Raw genomic sequence first — 22,834 nt, 5'->3', positions numbered from 1 at the left:
GTAACTAGTAACTAAAGCTGGAACAGATGAATGTAGTGGAGTAACTAAAGTAACTAGTAACTAAAGCTGGAACAGATGAACGTAGCGGAGTAACTAAAGTAACTAGTAACTAAAGTAACTAGTAACTAAAGCTGTACCAGATGAATGTAGCGGAGTAACTAAAGTAACTAGTAACTAAAGTAACTAGTAACTAAAGCTGTACCAGATGAATGTAGCGGAGTAACTAAAGTAACTAGTAACTAAAGCTGGAACAGATGAATGTAGCGGAGTAACTAAAGTAACTAGTAACTAAAGTAACTAGTAACTAAAGTAACTAGTAACTAAAGCTGGAACAGATGAACGTAGCGGAGTAACTAAAGTAACTAGTAACTAAAGCTGTACCAGATGAATGTAGCGGAGTAACTAAAGTAACTAGTAACTAAAGCTGGAACAGATGAATGTAGCGGAGTAACTAAAGTAACTAGTAACTAAAGCTGGAACAGATGAACGTAGCGGAGTAACTAAAGTAACTAGTAACTAAAGTAACTAGTAACTAAAGCTGGAACAGATGAATGTAGCAGAGTAACTAAAGTAAATAGTAACTAAAGCTGTACCAGATGAATGTAGCGGAGTAACTAAAGTAACTAGTAACTAAAGTAACTAGTAACTAAAGCTGGAACAGATGAATGTAGTGGAGTAACTAAAGTAACTAGAGTAACTAAAGCTGGAACTGATGAATGTAGCGGAGTAACTAAAGTAACTAGTAACTAAAGCTGGAACAGATGAATGTAGCGGAGTAACTAAAGTAACTAGTAACTAAAGCTGTAACAGATGAATGTAGCGGAGAAACTAAAGTAACTAGTAACTAAAGTAACTAGTAACTAAAGCTGTACCAGATGAATGTAGGGGAGTAACTAAAGTAACTAGTAACTAAAGCTGGAACAGATGAATGTAGTGGAGTAACTAAAGTAACTAGTAACTAAAGCTGGAACAGATGAATGTAGTGGAGTAACTAAAGTAACTATAGTAACTAAAGCTGTAACAGATGAATGTAGTGGAGTAACTAAAGTAACTAGTAACTAAAGCTGTAACATGAATGTAGTGGAGTAACTAAAGTAACTATAGTAACTAAAGCTGTAACAGATGAATGTAGCGGAGTAACTAAAGTAACTAGTAACTAAAGCTGGAACAGATGAATGTAGCGGAGTAACTAAAGCTGGAATAGATGAATGTAGTGGAGTAACTAAAGTAACTAGTAACTAAAGCTGGAACAGATGAATGTAGCGGAGTAACTAAAGTAACTAGTAACTAAAGCTGGAACAGTTGAATGTAGCGGAGTAACTAAAGTAACTAGTAACTAAAGCTGTAACAGATGAATGTAGCGGAGTAACTAAAGTAACTAGTAACTAAAGCTGTAACAGATGAATGTAGTGGAGTAACTAAAGTAACTATAGTAACTAAAGCTGTAACAGATGAATGTAGCGGAGTAACTAAAGTAACTAGTAACTAAAGCTGGAACAGTTGAATGTAGCGGAGTAACTAAAGTAACTAGTAACTAAAGCTGTAACAGATGAATGTAGTGGAGTAACTAAAGTAACTAGTAACTAAAGCTGTAACAGATGAATGTAGTGGAGTAACTAAAGTAACTATAGTAACTAAAGCTGTAACAGATGAATGTAGCGGAGTAACTAAAGGAACTAGTAACTAAAGCTTGAACAGATGAATGTAGGGGAGTAACTAAAGTAACTAGTAACTAAAGCTGGAACAGATGAATGTAGCGGAGTAACTAAAGCTGGAATAGATGAATGTAGTGGAGTAACCAAAGTAACTAGTAACTAAAGCTGGAACAGATGAATGTAGGGGAGTAACTAAAGTAACTAGTAACTAAAGCTGGAACAGATGAATGTAGCGGAGTAACTAAAGCTGGAATAGATGAATGTAGCGGAGTAACCAAAGTAACTAGTAACTAAAGCTGGAACAGATGAATGTAGCGGAGTAACTAAAGTAACTAGTAACTAAAGCTGGAACAGTTGAATGTAGCGGAGTAACTAAAGTAACTAGTAACTAAAGCTGTAACAGATGAATGTAGCGGAGTAACTAAAGTAACTAGTAACTAAAGCTGTAACAGATGAATGTAGCGGAGTAACTAAAGTAACTAGTAACTAAAGCTGTAAGATGAATGTAGCGGAGTAACTAAAGTAACTAGTAACTAAAGCTGTAACAGATGAATGTAGCAGAGTAACTAAAGGAACTAGTAACTAAAGCTTGAACAGATGAATGTAGCGGAGTAACTAAAGTAACTAGTAACTAAAGCTGTAACAGATGAATGTAGCGGAGTAACTAAAGTAACTAGTAACTAAAGCTGTAACAGATGAATGTAGCGGAGTAACTAAAGTAACTAGTAACTAAAGCTGTAAGATGAATGTAGCGGAGTAACTAAAGTAACTAGTAACTAAAGCTGTAACAGATGAATGTAGCAGAGTAACTAAAGGAACTAGTAACTAAAGCTTGAACAGATGAATGTAGCGGAGTAACTAAAGTAACTAGTAACTAAAGCTGTAAGATGAATGTAGCGGAGTAACTAAAGTAACTAGTAACTAAAGCTGGAACAGATGAATGGAGCGGAGTAACTAAAGTAACTAGTAACTAAAGCTTGAACAGATGAATGTAGCGGAGTAACTAAAGTAACTAGTAACTAAAGCTGTAACAGATGAATGTAGCGGAGTAACTAAAGTAACTAGTAACTAAAGCTGTAACAGATGAATGTAGCGGAGTAACTAAAGTAACTAGTAACTAAAGCTTGAACAGATGAATGTAGCGGAGTAACTAAAGTAACTAGTAACTAAAGCTTGAACAGATGAATGTAGAGGAGTAACTAAAGTAACTAGTAACTAAAGCTGGAACAGATGAATGTAGAGGAGTAACTAAAGTAACTAGTAACTAAAGCTGGATTTGCTAAATTCTATGAAGGCTTAGGAACTCTTTTGATGACTTTTGTAGGGCTTCATGTCAACAAAAATGTGGGAAAAAGCTACACATTTACAAAAAGGTGAGAAATGTCTGAGAAAGCCACAAAAAAGTCGGAACATAAATAACAAAAAATGAGGAAAAAAGCTACCGAAATGTTTTAAAAAGTGATACGCAGTAACAAAAGCACGTCAATAAACTCTCCATGTCTGGCCCTTGGAGTGATTCTCTTTTTCCAGTGTGGCCTTCTGGGAAAATGAGTTTGACACCCCTGCGGTAAGCTCCGGCCAACAGCTGGTTATGCCAAATGGCAATATAATGTTTTTTTTCAGGACGGTAGGGGAAGAGCCCGCCCTACTCTCCCTCTCTGAATGGCTAGTACTCGTTGCCTGCTCTGGTGGGATTGGTTATGGTTAGTCAAGAGGAGTGGGATTGGTTATGGTTGAGGTAAGAATGTCAGGGTTAGCCAATCAGGGATGAGTTCCCTAATAATTCAATTTAATAATAATAATAATAAGTTCAATAATATTCATGAGTCTTCCCCTACCATCCTGCAAAAAAAAAAATATTATTATTATCTTTTTTTTTTTTTTTTTATTGACAAAATGTAGTTTACAAAAAAAATCCGGTAAGCAATGATAGCACGTGAACAACAAGTGCACAAACTTATGATAATAATAATAATAATAAAAAAAAATATATATTTATATATACACACACGTATAGAAACATACGAAGCAATACAAATGAGAAATAACAAAAAAAAATAAAAGAAATAACACATTACAAACAACAACAATAAATAAATAAATAAAAAGTACAAGAAGACATGCATTTACAGTTAGTCAGAGGTCTTCAGACTAACAGTTTCCACAATTTTAATACTTTTTTTTTGTTATCCAGTGTCCTAAGTGACTTCATGAGAAAAGGTACAAAATTAGTAACCTGACTCCACCAGATGGATCGCTTCCCATTAGCTCGGCATATCCATCTGGGAACTTACCGTTGGAGAACTTTTGGGAAGGGGCGGAAATCCTGGTTAGCTGATTGGATGAACCATCTGTCTATCACCTATGTTGGTGATAGACGGGCCAAATCAACCAATCAGATCCACGAAGCGTATGAAAATACAACCACAAGCAAGGCTACCCCTGCTGCTGCTGCAGGCAAAGCATAGCTCGTTAGCTCAGCAAGCTAGCAACATGTCCGTAAAGGATATTTGCCGTTTGTGTAACAAGAATTTAGGAATAAAGCAGCTACCGCTGTCTGAAAATCCTGGTTAGCTGATTGGATAAACCATCTGTCTATCACCACCTAACCCGCCTCAAAACCTACACTGATTGGTCGGTCGTTTGGCTCCAAATGTTCTCTATCTCAAGATGCCAGACTGATCTGGGAGGAGAAAACTGGAGCTCGCCAGATCAGCACGGTGTCACTAGGCTACAAAATTAGTGAGATGAGTTAGAAAATGTCTGCTGGTTGAATTTATTAGATACTCAAGAGCACCATTACCTGAATTATCATGGAAACATATGATATCTTTAAGGTTAAAGCAGTAGATAAAGTTGGTGGGTTCAAAAGTATCTATGTTTTATTTGATGTCTCTATGTTTATAGCTTTTGTTTTTAGGTTGTTGTGTGGTGATTGTTGGAGCTTGTATTGCAAGACAAATTTCCGTGTATACAATAAAGTGCTACCTACCTACCTACCTACCTACCCACCCACCCTACCTTCCCAGAGGTGGGAAACTCGGGCTGGATTTTGATACCCGAGTTCCCCAGTTGGTGACGCGTTGTCGACAACTGACGTTTGATGGAGGCGACTTCGGTTCACTGAACATATTTTAATGACAATAAACTGTTTATTGTGGACAAATGCCTCTGCCAAGAAACATACACGGACATAATATGTTTAAAATTATTCATAAATAGGCCCATGTATAAAAAAACAACACATTATCCGTGTCTTTTCCCGTTGGTTGTCCTGCAGATAACACAAACAAACACCTGGCGATGTGCTGTTTGGATGCTCTTATAAGAAAACGGCAGCAAATCTCTTGTTATTGTGGCCTCCATGTTTTCACCACCTGATGCTCTCGGCTACGGCCGACCGTTGGTGGCAGTCATGCAAAAAGTTGTTATGCCAAACGCCCGATATAACAGAAGAAGAAGAACATGCATCCCGACCATATGAACGCTGCCAGTCGGAAAAACAACGTAACCACGGGGGCGGTGCCTGTTATTCCGAGGTGGCATGAATGCAGCATTAGTCCTTGCACGCCCTCCCCCCATAGACACGCCCCCCCCTCCCCTACGTAAACGAACAGCTCTTATTTTGAAAGTGTACCCGGAAGTGTTCAGTTCGCAGCCTGTCAGTGGACTTGGTCGTTTGTCGGAGGAAATCGCTCCGCGCTGGGATTTCACGGAAGATGCTGAAGAAACGGGAGCTGTTGGTAAGTTTAACAAATTACCGACTTCTCCTTTAAGAATAACGGGTCGTTAACGCACTTAATCCCGATTATTGTTCGTGAGACTAACGCATGTTTTACCACCGAGAGCTCCGGGCAGTCGGACGATGAGAGCCGGGCGGCGGCGGCAGGTTTGTTTGGTTAACGTTGGTTCACCTCCCGGAGTGGAGCTCTGTGATCCGCTGTTAGCGTGCTGCTGGCAGCGCTAATGTTAGCTAGTGGCTAGACCGCTTGTTGACATGGTGGGTGGGGGCGAGTCAGGGGGTTGTTGTTGTTGTTGTTGTTGTTGTTGTTGTTGTTGTTGTTGTTGTTGTACCGAGTTACATCTAATTTATTCCGCTGCTCCTCAGAGAACCTGTTAGCTATCCCGGCGGCGGCGGTAGCTAACTAGGCTAGCTAGCTAGCTAGCCGTGGCTAACATGAACATGAACTAACTGTGTGTGTGTGTGTGTGTGTGTGTGTGTGTGTGTGTGTGTGTGTGTGTGTGTGTGTGTCTGTGTGTCTGTGTCCTGTGTGTGTGTGTGTGTCCAGTGTCTGTGTCCTGTGTGTGTGTTTGTGTGTCTCCAGTGTCTGTGTCCTGTGTGTGTGTGTGTGTCTCCAGTGTCTGTGTCCTGTGTGTGTGTGTGTGTGTGTGTGTGTGTGTGTGTGTGTCCTGTGTGTGTGTGTGTGTCTCCAGTGTCTGTGTCCTGTGTGTGTTTGTGTGTCTCCAGTGTCTGTGTCCTGTGTGTGTTTGTGTGTCTCCTGTGTCCTGTGTGTGTGTGTGTGTGTGTGTGTGTGTGTGTGTGTGTGTGTGATGCTGGAGGTGGTGTGATGCTGACATGATGCCCTGATGGGGAAGGTTATCTATTATAATATCTGGGGGATTTATTACAGCAACAATACGTTGGACCAAACCGTTGAAATCAGTTCACTGAGAGCAGGTGAATTTCATAGTTAGTTACGTTGCAACCTAAAATAATTAATTATTATTATTATTATTATTATTATTATTATTATTATTATTATTATTATGTAATAAAATAATAAGCAAGGCAGCTTTATTTATATGTAGCAATTCAAAGAGCTTTACAGTAAAAGTTAAAGAGCAGTTTAAAAACAGATAATATAGAATAAGTCAGGACCAACCTGTTGCTTGTTGATATATTATGATTTATATGAAAACGGTGCCAAAAACAGCAGGAAATAGCGACAGAAATGGAGGGAAAAACCACCAAAAATTGACAAAAAAACAGTGGAAAAAGTGCAAAAAATCAGCGGGAATTAAAAACGACAAAAACCCACAAAGAAAGAGCCACAAAAGTCGGGAAAAAGCGACAAAACAGAGGAAAAAAACGCACTAAAAAGACCCGAAAAAGTGCCAATAATCTGCGTAAAAACACACAAAAAAAGTGCCAAAAACAGGTGAGCCAGGAACACTCTGTAGCTACAATTTTGAGTGTTATTTTGCACATTATGTTTTGTGTTCAAAACAAATCAACACGGGAAAAGTATGAAAGGAAATGTCACAGTTCAATGTGTTTTCACTTTTGCTTTGTTTAACTGTTCCGCCTGTTTGTTTATTTTTTTTATTTAAATAATTGCAACATCTTTCCAAAAGTCAATAAGTAGTCGTGTTAAATAATTAATGATATCAATATTGATCGGATATAATAAGTGAACAAGTGAGTTTATAAATCCCTGAAGGAAACCCCACGGAGTCTGATAGTCTGCGTGGTTACTTATGACCGGGACATGATTATTATAATGATTGTTATGATTGTATCTGTTACAATTAGACAATTATAGTAGATCCAGTAATGCAGTGTCTGTGTTTTATTTGTGTTTACAATATATGGTCACTTTAAAAGCCACTCCTTTTCCAGTGCCAACAAGATATTAAATAAATGGCACTCAAACAGCTTAAAGTCGAAACTTAAAGCTAAAGAAGTCCGACTCCAATCGTTAGTCTCTCAGTGACCTCTGTTTAACTTAGGTGTTGACCGAAAAAAAACAGCTCTGGTGCTGCACCTAAACCTTATAATAGCGAGGAAAATCCCTGAGATTACCGTTGTTTTGTGGCTGGTCAGGGAAGCAAATCTACCCGCAAACATGTCAGTTATTCCCGATGAGTGGGGACACAGAGACACATATGAGCAGCTTATCTTATCCATCATAATAATCATAAGACATAAGACCAGGAATAGGATGTGAGGAGGAGTTCAGGATATGAATCCTATCATAAAAAGTCTCATTTAATCCTGAGACTGAGGGGCGAGGACGGTGTGTTTGCTCTGGTTATCTACCTGTCAAAGAGAGGAGGAGGAGGAGGAGGAGGAGGAGATGATGATGATATGTGTGTGGTCATTTGGTGTCTCTTAGTATTCGGTTTGTGTCCCTTTTGTGGTAGTTTTGTGTCTCATGTTTCCACATCACTTTAGACCAGCGGTGTCAAACTCAGTTCCACGAAGGGCCCACGCTGCAAAACAAGGATCACATTCAGGGCCAGACATGTTTAGGTTGTTCACGTGCTGTTATGTAGGGCTGTCCTCGACTAAAGAAGTCCTTAGTCGACTAACACTTATGTGATTTAGTCGACTAATCGATTAGTTGATTTAATTGACAGAGCTGTGAGCTTTGAGAGGTGGTTAAGACTAGAAAAGCACAATATAAATGTAGTTAATTAACCATCTGTAAAACTGAGTTTCTCCACAATTAATCCTGCAAAAGCACCACTTTAAATCTTGTGTTTACCATAAATGTGCTCAGAAGTTTCTTGGAAATGAGTAATTAAGCATGAATAAGCATAAAAAATGACTAATCGACTAAAGAAATCTTAGTCGACTAAGACCAAAACGACCGATTAGTCGACTAATCGACTAAGAGGTGCAAGCATCTTTTATTGTATTATTGTGTGTCTCATATCATCTTCTCACTTACAGCTCGGTCGACATAAATACCCCAAAAAAGTTGAAAAAAAGCAACAAAAACATCGTAGAAACGGACCGAAAAAATGGCAAAAAAGCTACAAAAACTAGGTGGGCCAAAATGTATTGTGAACCTAAATTGATATGCGAGGCCGTGTCATAATCTGGGAGGGGCCAGATTTGGCCCACGGTCCTTGAGTTTGACACCTGTGCTTTAGACTGTTGTTATCACCATATCTGTGTCTTTTATTGCCACTATACACATGTACAGCGAGATTAAAGTTAGGGCTGGCCAGTATATCGATATATTCTATCGATATCGTGATATGAGAGTAGATATCGTCTTAGATTTTGGATATCGTAATATGGCTTAAGTGTCTTCTGGTTTTAAAGGCTGCATTACAGTAAAGGGATGTACTTTTCTGTTACCTGACTGTTCTAGCTCTTCTATTATTTTTACCTAAACCTTATAATAGCGAGGAAAATCCCTGAGATTACCGTTGTTTTGTGGCTGGTCAGGGAAGCAAATCTACCCGCAAACATGTCAGTTATTCCCGATGAGCGTGGACACAGAGACACATATGAGCAGCTTATCTTATCCATAATAATAATAATAATAATAATAATAATAATAATAATAATAATAATAATAATAATGAGACCAGGAGGAGTTCAGGATATGAATCCTATCATAAAAAGTCTCATTTAATCCTGAGACTGACCACAGAGGGCCGAGCGCCGAGTGCCGAGGACAGTGTGTTTGCTCTTGTTGTGTACCTGCCGAGGAGGAGGAGGAGGAGGAGGAGGAGGAGGAGGAGGAGGAGGAGGAGGAGGAGGAGGAGGAGGAGGAGGAGGAGGAGGAGGACCGATAGATGTGTGTCTCTGGTTAGGTGAAGGTGGGGGGAGTTATAAATCATTTTTATTTTATTTTTAAGATTATTTTTTTTTTGGCATTTTTCAGCCTTTATTTTGTCCTCCTCGTCCTCCCCTCGCCCCGCCCCCCTCCCTCCTCCTCCTGCCCCTCCCTCCCTCCCTCCTCCCTCCTCGCCCTCCTCCCCTCCCTCCCTCCTCCCTCCCGCCTCCTCGCCCTCCCTCCCTCCCTCCCCTCCTCCCCTCCTCCCTCGCCTCCCTCCCTCTCCTCCTCCCCCTCCCTCCTCACCTCCTCCTCCTCGCTCCGTCCTCCCTCCCTCGCCCTCCTCGCCCTCCTCTCCTCCTCCCTCCTCGCCCCTCCCTCCCTCCTCGCCTCCCGCCCTCCCTCCTCCCTCCCTCCCTCCTCGCCCTCCCCTCCCTCCCTCCCTCCCTCCCTCCCCCGGTCATCACCTTCCTCCTCCTGAATCCGGGTCCTCCTCCCGCTCGTCATCTCTGCATTTCATCCTCATCCATCAGGATCCGTCCCTGGATAAAATCATCGCCAAATCATGGCATCGTCATCATTGGATCATCATTAAGCCACCGTCATCCCTCCATCACTTCGACGTCCTCCCATCATGTCGCTCATCTCGCTCCCTTCCTCCTCCCACCACCCTCACTCCCGTCCTCCTCCCTCGCTCCTCCCTCCTCCCTCGCTCCGTCCTCGCTCCCCTCCCTCCCTCGCTCCCGTCCTCCCTCCCTCGCTCCCGTCCTCCTCCCTCCCTCCCTCGCTCACTCGCTCCCTTCCTCCCTCCCTCGCTCCCTCGCTCCCGTCCTCCCCCTCCCTCCCTCCCTCCCTCCCTCCCTCGCTCCTGTCCTCCTCCTCCCTCCCTCCCTCGCTCCCGTCTTCCCTCCCTCGCTCCCTCCTCCCTCGCTCCCGTCCTCCCTCCCTCCCTTCCCTCCCTCCCTCGCTCCCTTCCTCCCTCGCTCCCTTCCTCCCTCGCTCCCTCCCTCCCTCCCTTCCCTCCCTCCCTCGATAACCTATTTGTAGAGAGCAACATCCTCTCCGTTAGTCAGCCTCGTTCCCACTCTGCTGCTTCCCTCCGTTAAAGCGTCGGGGTCACACCGATGAATGACCTCCACAGTTTTGCCGGACGTCTGGTCTTTTTCTCCAGGGCTCCCTTGTAAAAGAGATTTGACTATCTCAATGGGACATCACCTGGTAAAATAAAGGATAAATAAAAATAAAACATCCACGCGGTGCTTCCCTGTACGCCTGCTGGACCCTTCTTCTTAACCGCCTCTTACTAACAAGACACTAGGGCTGGGAAAAAATAGATTTGATTTAAAAATCGAGTTGGTAGGTCAAATCGATTCATATTTTCAAAAAAATCAATTTTCTTTTAGATTTCTTTTTAAATCCAAATACAGTATAAATAATTTGGATGTTTAACAATCTTTGTTGCACACTGCACAGTGACTTTTCACTTAGAGAAAGGTTTTGCCTTTGCAATTTTGTTTATGTTGATGCACTTTAATTAAATACAATAAATATATATATTTTTAAAATATATTTACAGTTCGCAGTTAATTAGTTTTACGTGAAAGGGGGGGAAAAAAATCGAATTGTAAATCGAGTTTATTATAAAAAAAAATAAAAAAAATCACAGATTTTTTAAATATCACCATATTTTTGACCAAATACCTCGATATCGATACCGCAACGATATTGTAGTGTTGACTATCGGTGCTTTCACAAAATATTTACACTATGAGATGTTGGATAAATAATCTCCAGTAATGTGGATATAATGACTAAGTGGGTAAAAGGCAAATAATAGAACAGTTACAACAGTCTGGTAGGTTCAGAAAAGTACATCACTTTACTGTAACGCAGCCTTTAAAACCAGGAAAAGACACTTATGCCATATTACAATATCTAAAATCTAAGACGATATCTAGTCTCATATCCCGATATCGATATAAAATCGATATATTGCCCAGCTCTACATGCAGCAAAACAGCGCAGAAAAAAAAGAGGAAAAAATTGCCCCAAAAAGTGACAAAAACAGCGTGGCAGGTTAGCTCAGTTGGTAGAGCATGCGCACATATGCGGAGGTTTACTCCTCGACGCAGATGGTCCAGGGTTCGAGTCCGACCTGTGACGTTTTCCAGCATGTGTTCCCCTTCTCTCTCCCCTTTCATATCTCAGCTTTCCTATCCATTAAAGGGGGAAATGCCCAAAAATAATCTTTTAAAATATAAAAAAAAAAGCAACAAAAACAGTGAAAAAAAATAATCATCAAACTAAGTAAAAGACTTGTCTCAAATCTAATGATTGTAGTCAGATTTCTTTATTAGCTTTAAGTTTCAGTGGCAGCAAAACAAGTGTCCAAAAACTTGTGTTTGTTGGAAAAAAAGCTTTGCAAAAAAGGGCCTAGAGAGGCGTCAAGAAAAGTGCTGAGTAGGGCTGTCCTCGACTAAAGAAGTCCTTAGTCGACTAACACTTATACGATTTAATCGACTAATCGATTAGTTGATTTAATTGACAGAGCTGTGCTCTTTGAGAGGTGGTTAAGACTAGAAAAGCACAATATAAATGTAGTTAATTAACCATCTGTAAAACTGAGTTTCTCCACAATTAATCCTGCAAAAGCACCACTTTAAATCTTGCGTTTACCATAAATGTGCTCAGAAGTTTCTTGGAAATAAGTAATTAAGCATGAATAAGCATAAAAAATGACTAATCGACTAAAGAAATCTTAGTCGACTAAGACCAAAACTACCGATTAGTCGAGTAATCGACTAAGAGGTGGCAGCCCTGGTGCTGAGTCATTGGAACCGATTTTGAACTCCATTCAAAACCCAATTCTCCAGATGGATCCAATGTTGGAAGCAAGATGTTGATGATGTTTTTAGGTCCTTTTCAGTTTGCTTACAGACGATGCTATTAACAGGGTTACACATCTGGCCAGTGGTGGCTCTAGAAGGTTAGAGAGCTCGCGAGCTTGTGACCGGGAGGTTGTCGGTTCAATGACCGACAGGATAAAATCTGGGTGGGGGAAAGTGAAAGAGCGCCGCTTGTCCCCCTCCCTCATCACCACCACTGAGGTGCCCTTGAGCAAGGCCCTTAACCTCCAACCAGCTCCAGTGGAGCTGCTCAGAGGCCAGCAGATCAGACTGTGGTGGTACTGGGCAGCTTCCAGTATGAATGTGGACTTACCTGAATAAATAAAGGTTAAATAAACACCTAGACGACCCCCAAGGCCTATGCACACATTTTGTTTGTTGATTGTAGTTCAGGCAGGCGCCTCTTTCTTCAAGAAAATGCGATGTTTTATAATTAGAAAAAAAAAATCTCCAACGTACATTTTCTGTCTCTTTGTGGGTTTTTTTGTGTGTCTCTTTTGTAGTCGTGTTGTGTCTCCTTTTGGTCATTTGTGTTTTCTTTGTGGTTGTTTTGGGGGTGTATTGCTGTTTTTGGCCCCCAATAGTGCCTTCCACAGTTGTGAGGCACTGGTTATGGTTAGGTTTGGGTTAAAACGCACATCATGGCTTTAAAATGAGCAAAGTGGCAGTTGGTCGAGGCCTATATAAAAGAGACTTCAGATACAGTATTAGGGGACCACTAAGGTCTATATAAAAGAGACTTCAGATACAGTATTAGAGGACCACTAAGGTCTATATAAAAGAGACTTCAGATACAGTATTAGGGGACCACTAAGGTCTATATAAAAGAGACTTCAGATACAGTATTAAGGGACCACTAAGGTCTATATAAAAGAGACTTCAGATACAGTATTAGAGGACCACTAAGGTCTATATAAAAGAGACTTCAGATACAGTATTAGGGGACCACTAAGGTCTATATAAAAGAGACTTCAGATACAGTATTAGGGGACCACTAAGGTCTATATAAAAGAGACTTCAGATACAGTATTAAGGGACCACTAAGGTCTATATAAAAGAGACTTCAGATACAGTATTAGGGGACCACTAAGGTCTATATAAAAGAGACTTCAGATACAGTATTAGGGGACCACTAAGGTCTATATAAAAGAGACTTCAGATACAGTATTAGGGGACCACTAAGGTCTATATAAAAGAGACTTCAGATACAGTATTAGGGGACCACTAAGGTCTATATAAAAGAGACTTCAGATACAGTATTAGGGGACCACTAAGGTCTATATAAAAGAGACTTCAGATACAGTATTAGGGGACCACTAAGGTCTATATAAAAGAGACTTCAGATACAGTATTAGGGGACCACTAAGGTCTATATAAAAGAGACTTTAGATACAGTATTAGGGGACCACTAAGGTCTATATAAAAGAGACTTCAGATACAGTATTAGGGGACCACTAAGGTCTATATAAAAGAGACTACAGATACAGTATTAGGGGACCACTAAGGTCTATATAAAAGACTTCAGATACAGTATTAGGGGACCACTAAGGTCTATATAAAAGAGACTTTAGATACAGTATTAGGGGACCACTAAGGTCTATATAAAAGAGACTTCAGATACAGTATTAGAGGACCACTAAGGTCTATATAAAAGAGACTACAGATACAGTATTAGGGGACCACTAAGGTCTATATAAAAGAGACTTTAGATACAGTATTAGGGGACCACTAAGGTCTATATAAAAGAGACTACAGATACAGTATTAGGGGACCACTAAGGTCTATATAAAAGAGACTTCAGATACAGTATTAGGGGACCACTAAGGTCTATATAAAAGAGACTTCAGATACAGTATTAGGGGACCACTAAGGTCTATATAAAAGAGACTTCTGATACAGTATTAGGGGACCACTAAGGTCTATATAAAAGAGACTTCAGATACAGTATTAGGGGACCACTAAGGTCTATATAAAAGAGACTTCAGATACAGTATTAGGGGACCACTAAGGTCTATATAAAAGAGACTTCAGATACAGTATTAGGGGACCACTAAGGTCTATATAAAAGAGACTTTAGATACAGTATTAGGGGACCACTAAGGTCTATATAAAAGAGACTTCAGATACAGTATTAGGGGACCACTAAGGTCTATATAAAAGAGACTACAGATACAGTATTAGGGGACCACTAAAAAGTCTATATAAAAGACTTCAGATAAAGTTTATTTAGGGGACCACTAAGGTCTATATAAAAGAGACTTTAGATACAGTATTAGGGGACCACTAAGGTCTATATAAAAGAGACTTCAGATACAGTATTAGGGGACCACTAAGGTCTATATAAAAGAGACTTCAGATACAGTATTAGGGGACCACTAAGGTCTATATAAAAGAGACTTCAGATACAGTATTAGAGGACCACTAAGGTCTATATAAAAGAGACTTCAGATACAGTATTAGGGGACCACTAAGGTCTATATAAAAGAGACTACAGATACAGTATTAGGGGACCACTAAGGTCTATATAAAAGAGACTACAGATACAGTATTAGGGGACCACTAAGGTCTATATAAAAGAGACTACAGATACAGTATTAGGGGACCACTAAGGTCTATATAAAAGAGACTACAGATACAGTATTAGGGGACCACTAAGGTCTATATAAAAGAGACTTCAGATACAGTATTAGGGGACCACTAAGGTCTATATAAAAGAGACTACAGATACAGTATTAGGGGACCACTAAGGTCTATATAAAAGAGACTTCAGATACAGTATTAGGGGACCACTAAGGTCTATATAAAAGAGACTACAGATACAGTATTAGGGGACCACTAAGGTCTATATAAAAGAGACTACAGATACAGTATTAGGGGACCACTAAGGTCTATATAAAAGAGACTACAGATACAGTATTAGGGGACCACTAAGGTCTATATAAAAGAGACTTCAGATACAGTATTAGGGGACCACTAAGGTCTATATAAAAGAGACTTCAGATACAGTACTAGGGGACCACTAAGGTCTATATAAAAGAGACTTCAGATACAGTATTAGGGGACCACTAAGGTCTATATAAAAGCATCCAAAGAGCAACATGTCATGGGACCTTTTAAATATCTCACGTACCCCCTGCATGCCTCCAGAGTACCCCTAGGGGGACACGTACCCCCATTTGAGAAACACTGCTCTAGACTCTACTCTATCTGTAAAGTATCCTGAGATAACTGCTGTTGTGATTTGACACAATAAAATAAAATCGAAATGAACTTCTACAATACAGCTACCGCCTTAACAACGAGCGGACCAAACCAGACTCGCCACAATGAAAACAACGACAAAAACGTGACATGTTTTTGCCTCAACATAGTTGGACACAAAGTGGATGACACACAACGCCTTTCTTACCCGGAGGCTGTCAAGAAAATCACACAGCTGAACCGCTGAACAAGCCACCGTTGAGCCCCAGGTACTGATCAACATAAATAAATACACACTGCAATTATCGGCCTGTGCTTAAGAGCAGGAAAAAACTGGTCTTGTTAAACTCACACGTAGCCTGTAGCATGTTTTTATTTTTTATTCCTCTAGTAGATTTAACCTACACTGTTAGACTTTTTATTGTATATTTAGTTACTGTAACTACCCCATTACAGTACCATAACTGTACATGTTATTTACAGTATGATGCACTTACCGCAGTTCCATTGTACAGTATAATACCCTTACTATAACTTAGTTGTACAGTATAATACCCTTACTGTAACTTGGTTTTACAGTATAATAACCTTACAGTAATTGTACTGTAATTACAATTTGCTAAATTATACTGTAATTGTCATGATATGGTGTCATGTCATGGCATTGGTAGTACAAACTATTGATTATTTTACATAAATGCTATTGAATTTAATAAATTCCAAATAATTGACTTTAGTCCATATACAAAAGTAATACATTTTTATTTTCGTATTCTACAGGTTGAACCATGTTTAAGTATGCGCCAAACAATGGGCAGCCTTGATGTCTGAACAATGCAGTTACCATTTGATTTGACTCAAAGAAAACAAAATGCACATTTTTTTTAATTAATAACCTAGCCATCAGTTCATCCTTTATCTTGGCAGTTGTTTTTTTCTTAGAAATCCTGAGTATGTTTGAAAAATGTGGTGTGGTTGTTTACCACAGAGGTGAAGTTGTTGGGCATTTGGTTGGGGAGGGGAAGGAGAAGCAGTCTGTTGAGAAGCATTTGTTAAGGACGATAAGGGGCCGGACCCAGGATACTCATGCTTGCTGATCCACATCTGCTGGGGTGGTCCGTCCTGGACTGTATGGGAAGCAGAGAAAGGTCATGAGTTTATCTCATCTAAACAGACTTACAATTTCTGCAAAAACATAGAATATGACAGTATAAAAAATAACACATCAGTCATCCGTAGTAGTAGTTTACAGGGTTTTTCCTCCCCAGATAATTCAAAGGTCTTTCTACTTTCTTTTGCTGTCTGTCGGTCCCAGCACAGTTCAACATTTTTTTTTCCTGTTTTGATTAATTTTCTAATTTCAGAATTCATACACATTTTTACTGATATATTTTCATGACTTTAAGGCATATCTTTATGACCAATCCTCTCAAACATCTGTATAAACATGAAAAGTAGAAATAAAATAAATTACAAAATTTACACACAGTATACAGTATATCCTAAAGGTTTCCTTTTTTCCTATGTTCTTGTGTCTAAGTGACAACAATCTTTGACAATCTCTGACAACATTATGGAAAGGATTCCTACCGAGGTCAACAGTTCTTCTGTTAAAGAGTAAGATCCTTTTTCTAAATCATAAAAACATCCCCAAAATTGCTATTGCTTAACCCACCAGACTCGGTGTAAATAAACAGTAACTTTTGATCGTCTGGTGGGTTTGGTGATGGTAATATCGGGGCTGTTTCTTGTTTAAACAAAACGGATCTTCCTCTTTAACTTAAAGGTCTATCTCTGTAGGGATCCTTTCCATAATGTTGTCAGACACTTAGAATAATAATCTGAGACGGAAGAGTGGCAAAAACAGAACTTTTAGTGGACGAAATTGACGACGCACATTTGCCCTATATGATTACATTGGTGCCCGGTTTGAAGCTGCAGGTCAGTGTTCTCGCTCAATACTGGACCAATTTCAAAGATTGTTGTTCTTATCAGTCACTAAGACAAAAAAAAACAAAAAAACATATGAAAACTTTAACTATAATTAAAACAACACTATGTAACTTTTGCTGAGTAACTGTGACCAGTGCTGACACAAGTGTTAAATACAGGGTGCCGGTGCATTTAGTTCTGTCGATGTTGGAGCAGGCAGGGTACGTAGCTGCACCGTTCATCGTACTGTGTAATCATTTTTCTGATGTTAACTATATTACATCACACAATGAAATGCTTACCTAGTTTGATGTCTTCCACTCAAACTCGGTGAGCCGGTGGAGGAAGGTGGTGACTTGGGAGCTGATGCTTGTCAGCTTTCTTTGGACAACTCCTCCCGTCTTGCAGCTTGTACCCACTTCGGCCATGCACTTGGTGCCCTCATCTGGGTTGATCCTTAAGATATAGAAGATATATCATAATAATCAACAGCAGTCCTCTTTAAATAGAGCCATTTATCCCCCTTTAAATATACAGTATATATGGAAGAAAACCTGCCAGCGAGCACGTTCGGTTCAGTAAGTCACAGCGAAAACACACCGGGCACGTACGCGTAAGCCATCGTTCTCTCTCTCCGATAGAAAGAGACAGGATTTGTGGGGAAAACTGTGGTAATTGTAGGCTATATACAGTATGTGTGTGTGTGTCACTGTCTTTGTCCATCCATCGGTCTCTCCCTCCTTCTGCCTGATCGCGTGTCTCGCTGTGAGAAGTCAAGACAGCCCAATCCCCATGAACCTGCTGTGGTCTTCCTGTATGTGATTAATCAAGGGGGGGGGTAAGCTTCGCTTCAGAACTCGAACCTCCTATGGCGCCATTTTGATGCTACAAAGCCATCACCTCCCGTTAGCATTCCACTGACTAGCATTCATTTTGACGTCACTTTGACAGAGAATAACTTGGAAGAAAAACTTAATGCATAAACCATGGTAGCTAATACGCTCAACTCCTAACACCATATTCTTTGAGTTACACAATATTTGACTTAGGTCTCATAAACTAAAAAGGATGAATTCAATGATATCACATTACAGAATGCAACAATACTACTGTAACGTTGGGCACTTTTTTTGCTGGACATCTTGATGGTTTTAAGTGGCCAAACTCTGAAGCCAAGGGGAAAAAAATGCTATCCACAAATGCTTCACATTAACATTACTTAAAGGCATCTTCCTTGTCACCCAACATCACTTTTAGAGTGGGTGTTTTTTTTAAAAAGATGTAATGTTAACATTAGGTGCTATTAAAACTAGATGGGCAACTGTAGAGGTAACGGTTTAATGTTAACTTTACCTCCGCTAATGTTGGGTTAATATAAATGCGGTACGTTTTTGCTTAGTCATGCTAAAACACTGACAAACCAACCCACAGACTCAACATAAGCGGAGGTAATGTTAGCCAAAATGCGGCAACAGCAAGCTAAAAGGCTAGCAGTTACTGACCTTAAACTTCTAGAATATTAACCTGACTCCGCCAGATGGATCGCTTCGCATTAGCTCGGCATATCCATCTGGGAACTTTCCGTTGGAGAACTTTTGGGAAGGGGCGGAAATCCTGGTTAGCTGATTGGATGAACCATCTGTCTATCACCTATGTTGGTGATAGACGGGCCAAATCAACCAATCAGATCCACGAAGCGTATGAAAATACAACCACAAGCCCGCCCCTGCTGCTGCTGCTGCAGGCAAAGCATAGCTCGTCAGCTCAGCATGCAAACATGTCGGTAAAGGATATTTGCCGTTTGTGTAACGAGAATTTAGGAATAAAAGGAACCATTTCAGGTTCCCGGACCATATTCCAAAAGAAGGATCCAAGAGGAAAAAAGCATTAGCGAGCGGCTACCGCTGTCTGAAAATACTGGTTAGCTGATTGGATAAACCATCGGTCTATCACCACCTAACCCACCTCAAAACCAACGCTGATTGGTCGGTCGTTTGGCTAACGGCTCCAAATTTTCTCTGCCTCAAGATGCCCGACTGATCTGCGAGTGGAGAACTGGAGCTCAGTCAGATCAGGTCGGTCTCACGATGCTACTAGAATATGGGTTACATTTAAATTCCGACAAAGATAATGGTGGTCTGACAAATGGAAAAAGATGTCCCGAACAACGCGTGTTAGCTTTAGGCTACCGAACGTCGGGGAAAATAAACTAAAGTTAACAGTTTGCTAATCCTCAAACAATTGGGAAAAATAAAAATTGGTCTAAACGCTGTTAACAGTTTGAAGTTACTCTTGCCTAAGTGTCTCTATGAAGTCGTGAGGTCAGGTTCGTTCAAATCTGGAGGTCAAGCATTTATATCCGAATGGCTTTCTTGTTTCTCTCAATAAATTATTGACACTGCTGAAAAACATTAGCTAAAAGCATAACAAATGGTCTTTTATAGTGATATTTTATTTTTCCATTTCAATGAAACATTAACTAAAAAAAAATTTCAGGTCTTATTTTACTGGGCATTTTATACGGTGGTTAACCCATAATGTATTACAGTAATGAACCGAAAAAAAAAAGATGGTATTTTACAGCTAAGTCTAACAGTGTACTGAAGCTGTGATGGGGTCAGATCTAAGAAAGCTTTCCTTAAAAGGTCCCATGACATGGTGCTCTTTGGATGCTTTTATATAGACCTTAGTGGTCCCCTAATACTGTATCTGAAGTCTCTTTTATATAGACCTTAGTGGTCCCCTAATACTGTATCTGAAGTCTCTTTTATATAGACCTTAGTGGTCCCCTGATACTGTATCTGAAGTCTCTTTTATATAGACCTTAGTGGTCCCCTAATACTGTATCTGAAGTCTCTTTTATATAGACCTTAGTGGTCCTCTAATACTGTATCTGAAGTCTCTTTTATATAGACCTTAGTGGTCCCCTAATACTGTATCTGAAGTCTCTTTTATATAGACCTTAGTGGTCCCCTAATACTGTATCTGAAGTCTCTTTTATATAGACCTTAGTGGTCCCCTAATACTGTATCTGAAGTCTCTTTTATATAGACCTTAGTGGTCCCCTAATACTGTATCTGAAGTCTCTTTTATATAGACCTTAGTGGTCCCCTAATACTGTATCTGAAGTCTCTTTTATATAGACCTTAGTGGTCCCCTAATACTGTATCTGAAGTCTCTTTTATATAGTCTCCTAGTGTCAAGCAAAGGGTGGCTACTTTGAAGAATCTAAAATATAAGACATGTTTTCAGTTATTTCACACTTTTTTTGTTAAGTACATAATTCCATATGTGTTCATTCATAGTTTTGATGCCTTCAGTGAGAATCTACAATGTAAATAGTCATGAAAATAAAAAGGAAACTCATTGGATGAGAATGTGTGTCCAAACTTTTGGCCTCTACTGTATATTGCCCAGCCCTACAGTCAACCCTCAGCCTGTGACTGCAGCTGTCCTCCGGTCCTGAAGAGGGCAAACCCTTCATCGGGTGGAGGTGGGGAGGAGGAAGATCCTCTCTTCTTGTGTTTTTTTTTTTTTTTTTTTTTTTTTTTAAGCTCCTAATCAGAAACAATCCTCTCACCTTTCCTCACACGTTCTCGCCACACTTCTCCATTTGCCTGAGGCCACTTTTGTCCATCAGAGGACATCAGATGAACAGCTGCTACTGTAAAGGATTGAGAGGTGTAAGGCACCGAGAGGCGAGTAGGTCCTGGAGGTGTTTTTTTTAGCAAACGCTGAACCGATGGCTGGTTGGTTGTGTTAGTGTTGGACGGGAGACTAGTGTGTGTACAGCACCAGCCTGGTCCAAGGTGATTAAACCTGCTGCTCAGTTAACCCTTTTGTTGTCCTCTCCTCCAACATGGTGGAAAACCCACATTTGTTGTCCCCTATCGCAAGTTTATTTCTATGACGATTTGTCGCTAATTTTCTTTTTCTTTGACGTTTTCTTAGAAATTTTTATCATTGTTTTTTCTTGCAACATTTTTGAAACTTTTTCAACGTTTTTTTAGCACTTTTTTTATGTTTTAAAAAAAAAAAAAGTCAAACTTCTCTGATGTCAGCTTGTTAAACGTACGATATGTAACTTTCTGCCGCTAGGGGTCTCTCAATTAAAACAATGGACGGTAAAACTGGACTTTTGATGACATTGGGAAGTTTGCGTGGAATTATGGGAGTTTTTAGTGTTAAACACCTTCGCTGCCGGTTAGAATGCATCAGTTCACGGACGAGTTTACCCATTTAAGTTTATTCACGTTACGTTTAGTAACGTTTATTCATGTTATTGTAATAAAATAGCTGCAGTTTCCCCAACATAATTACGTTTTTCTTGATTAGATTTTTATTTGTAGCTGACCAGTTAGCTAGTGAGCCAGCAAGCTAACAGTAGCCAGCAGCTAAAACACAAAATATTTCACATATCAATGTCACCTTTTGGATGGTTTCAACACCGGGGCGGACGGGGTTTGTTGTAACGTTAGCTAGCTACTAAACGAGGCTGAGAGACGGGTGTGGGTGGGGATTGTCGGGGAAATCTCCGCGATAGCAAGGCAGGATGATCGATGCCTGTTGTGCAGCAGCAGAACATCTCCCAGCTGACCCGAATTATCTCCCCTTCACTTTTCAGTAATCTTAACTTTTCGTTTTGGTGCTTAACCCCCCTTTTTTCGGGTTAATTTAGCTAACCGTAAAGACAGCTAAACGCGAAGGGGGGAGAAATTTGGCACATAGCTACACCGGTAGCGCTACGGAGATGTAGCTATAGCTACTGCTGTTGTGACTCGGTGCTGGGTCTGATATAGTCTGTTTCCCGACGTTTAATTAAACTGCCGTTAGCGTCGTAAGCGCCGGGCACTGGAGATAAGTTCTGGCCGGGGGGGTTGCTATAATGAAAGTAGCTGGCTGATAGCTGACTCGTGGCTAACGGTAACTAGCTAGCTATATGTCCCGGGGCTGTTGTCAGCTGTCATCCCGACTGAGTCTCTCTGCGCCGGGGGAGTGAGGCAGACAGACCGGGGTGTGCTACTTTGGCTAAATTAGCATTACATTAATCGTCTATCTATACAGCTAATGTTAACGTTACTAGTGAAGTTATTCGTGGGTTAGCTCAGTCCTGTTAGCTGTGGTCGAAACAGTCATATAAAAATAACTTTATTAGCGTGTTGAACGATGTTGTAACCTCATAATGTTACCCACAAAGCTTTAGCATCAACATTAGCACATTGTAGTGACGTTAAGCTGGTATCAATATTGAACTTACAAAATAGATAAGGTCTCTGTTGTATTACTGGTATAAAAAGTGGGATGTAATTAATCACAAAATGATGCTGTATGGCAAAAAAAAAGCAGTATTACGGTTACAAGTATTTTTTTTCTGTGACATTGTATGATTTACAATTACTCCTGAACGCATCATCTTGGTGCCAGTGTTCTGACGGAAGTTAGAGTAACTGGAGGGTGAAAGGTTATATGACGCCACTGATGGGCGACTAAAGGAAACGTGCCGTGTCTGAAAATAAAATAACCGATTTCTATTTGGGATAGTGTAAGAACACAACTCATAAAAATATATAACATAGGTATGGTCATTTTTAGACATTTTAAAGCAGAAATGTTACATATTGTACCT

At 40.2% G+C, this 22,834-nt stretch overlaps 1 protein-coding gene across 3 annotated transcripts in view; it reads left to right on the top strand.

Moving 5' to 3' along the window:
* Positions 1-5,306: 5,306 nt before the first annotated feature.
* atp2c1 (ATPase secretory pathway Ca2+ transporting 1) overlaps positions 5,307-22,834 on the top strand; it is an 86,085-nt gene continuing 68,557 nt past the window's right edge. Inside the window, exon 1 of one of the 3 annotated variants that reach the window (XM_028581740.1) lies at positions 5,307-5,398. In XM_028581740.1, coding sequence (XP_028437541.1) covers positions 5,375-5,398 — 24 coding nt within the window. In that variant the 5' untranslated portion in view covers positions 5,307-5,374. Of the gene's footprint in view, positions 5,399-5,434; positions 5,545-15,460; positions 15,546-22,834 lie in introns of those variants that run through there. The other 2 variants (XM_028581741.1, XM_028581742.1) reach the window with 2 other exon arrangements.

The sequence above is a fragment of the Perca flavescens genome, chromosome 6 (genome assembly GCF_004354835.1).
Source record: "Perca flavescens isolate YP-PL-M2 chromosome 6, PFLA_1.0, whole genome shotgun sequence".
Lineage (NCBI taxonomy): Eukaryota > Metazoa > Chordata > Actinopteri > Perciformes > Percidae > Perca > Perca flavescens.
This window is presented reverse-complemented; position numbering and strand designations above follow the sequence as displayed.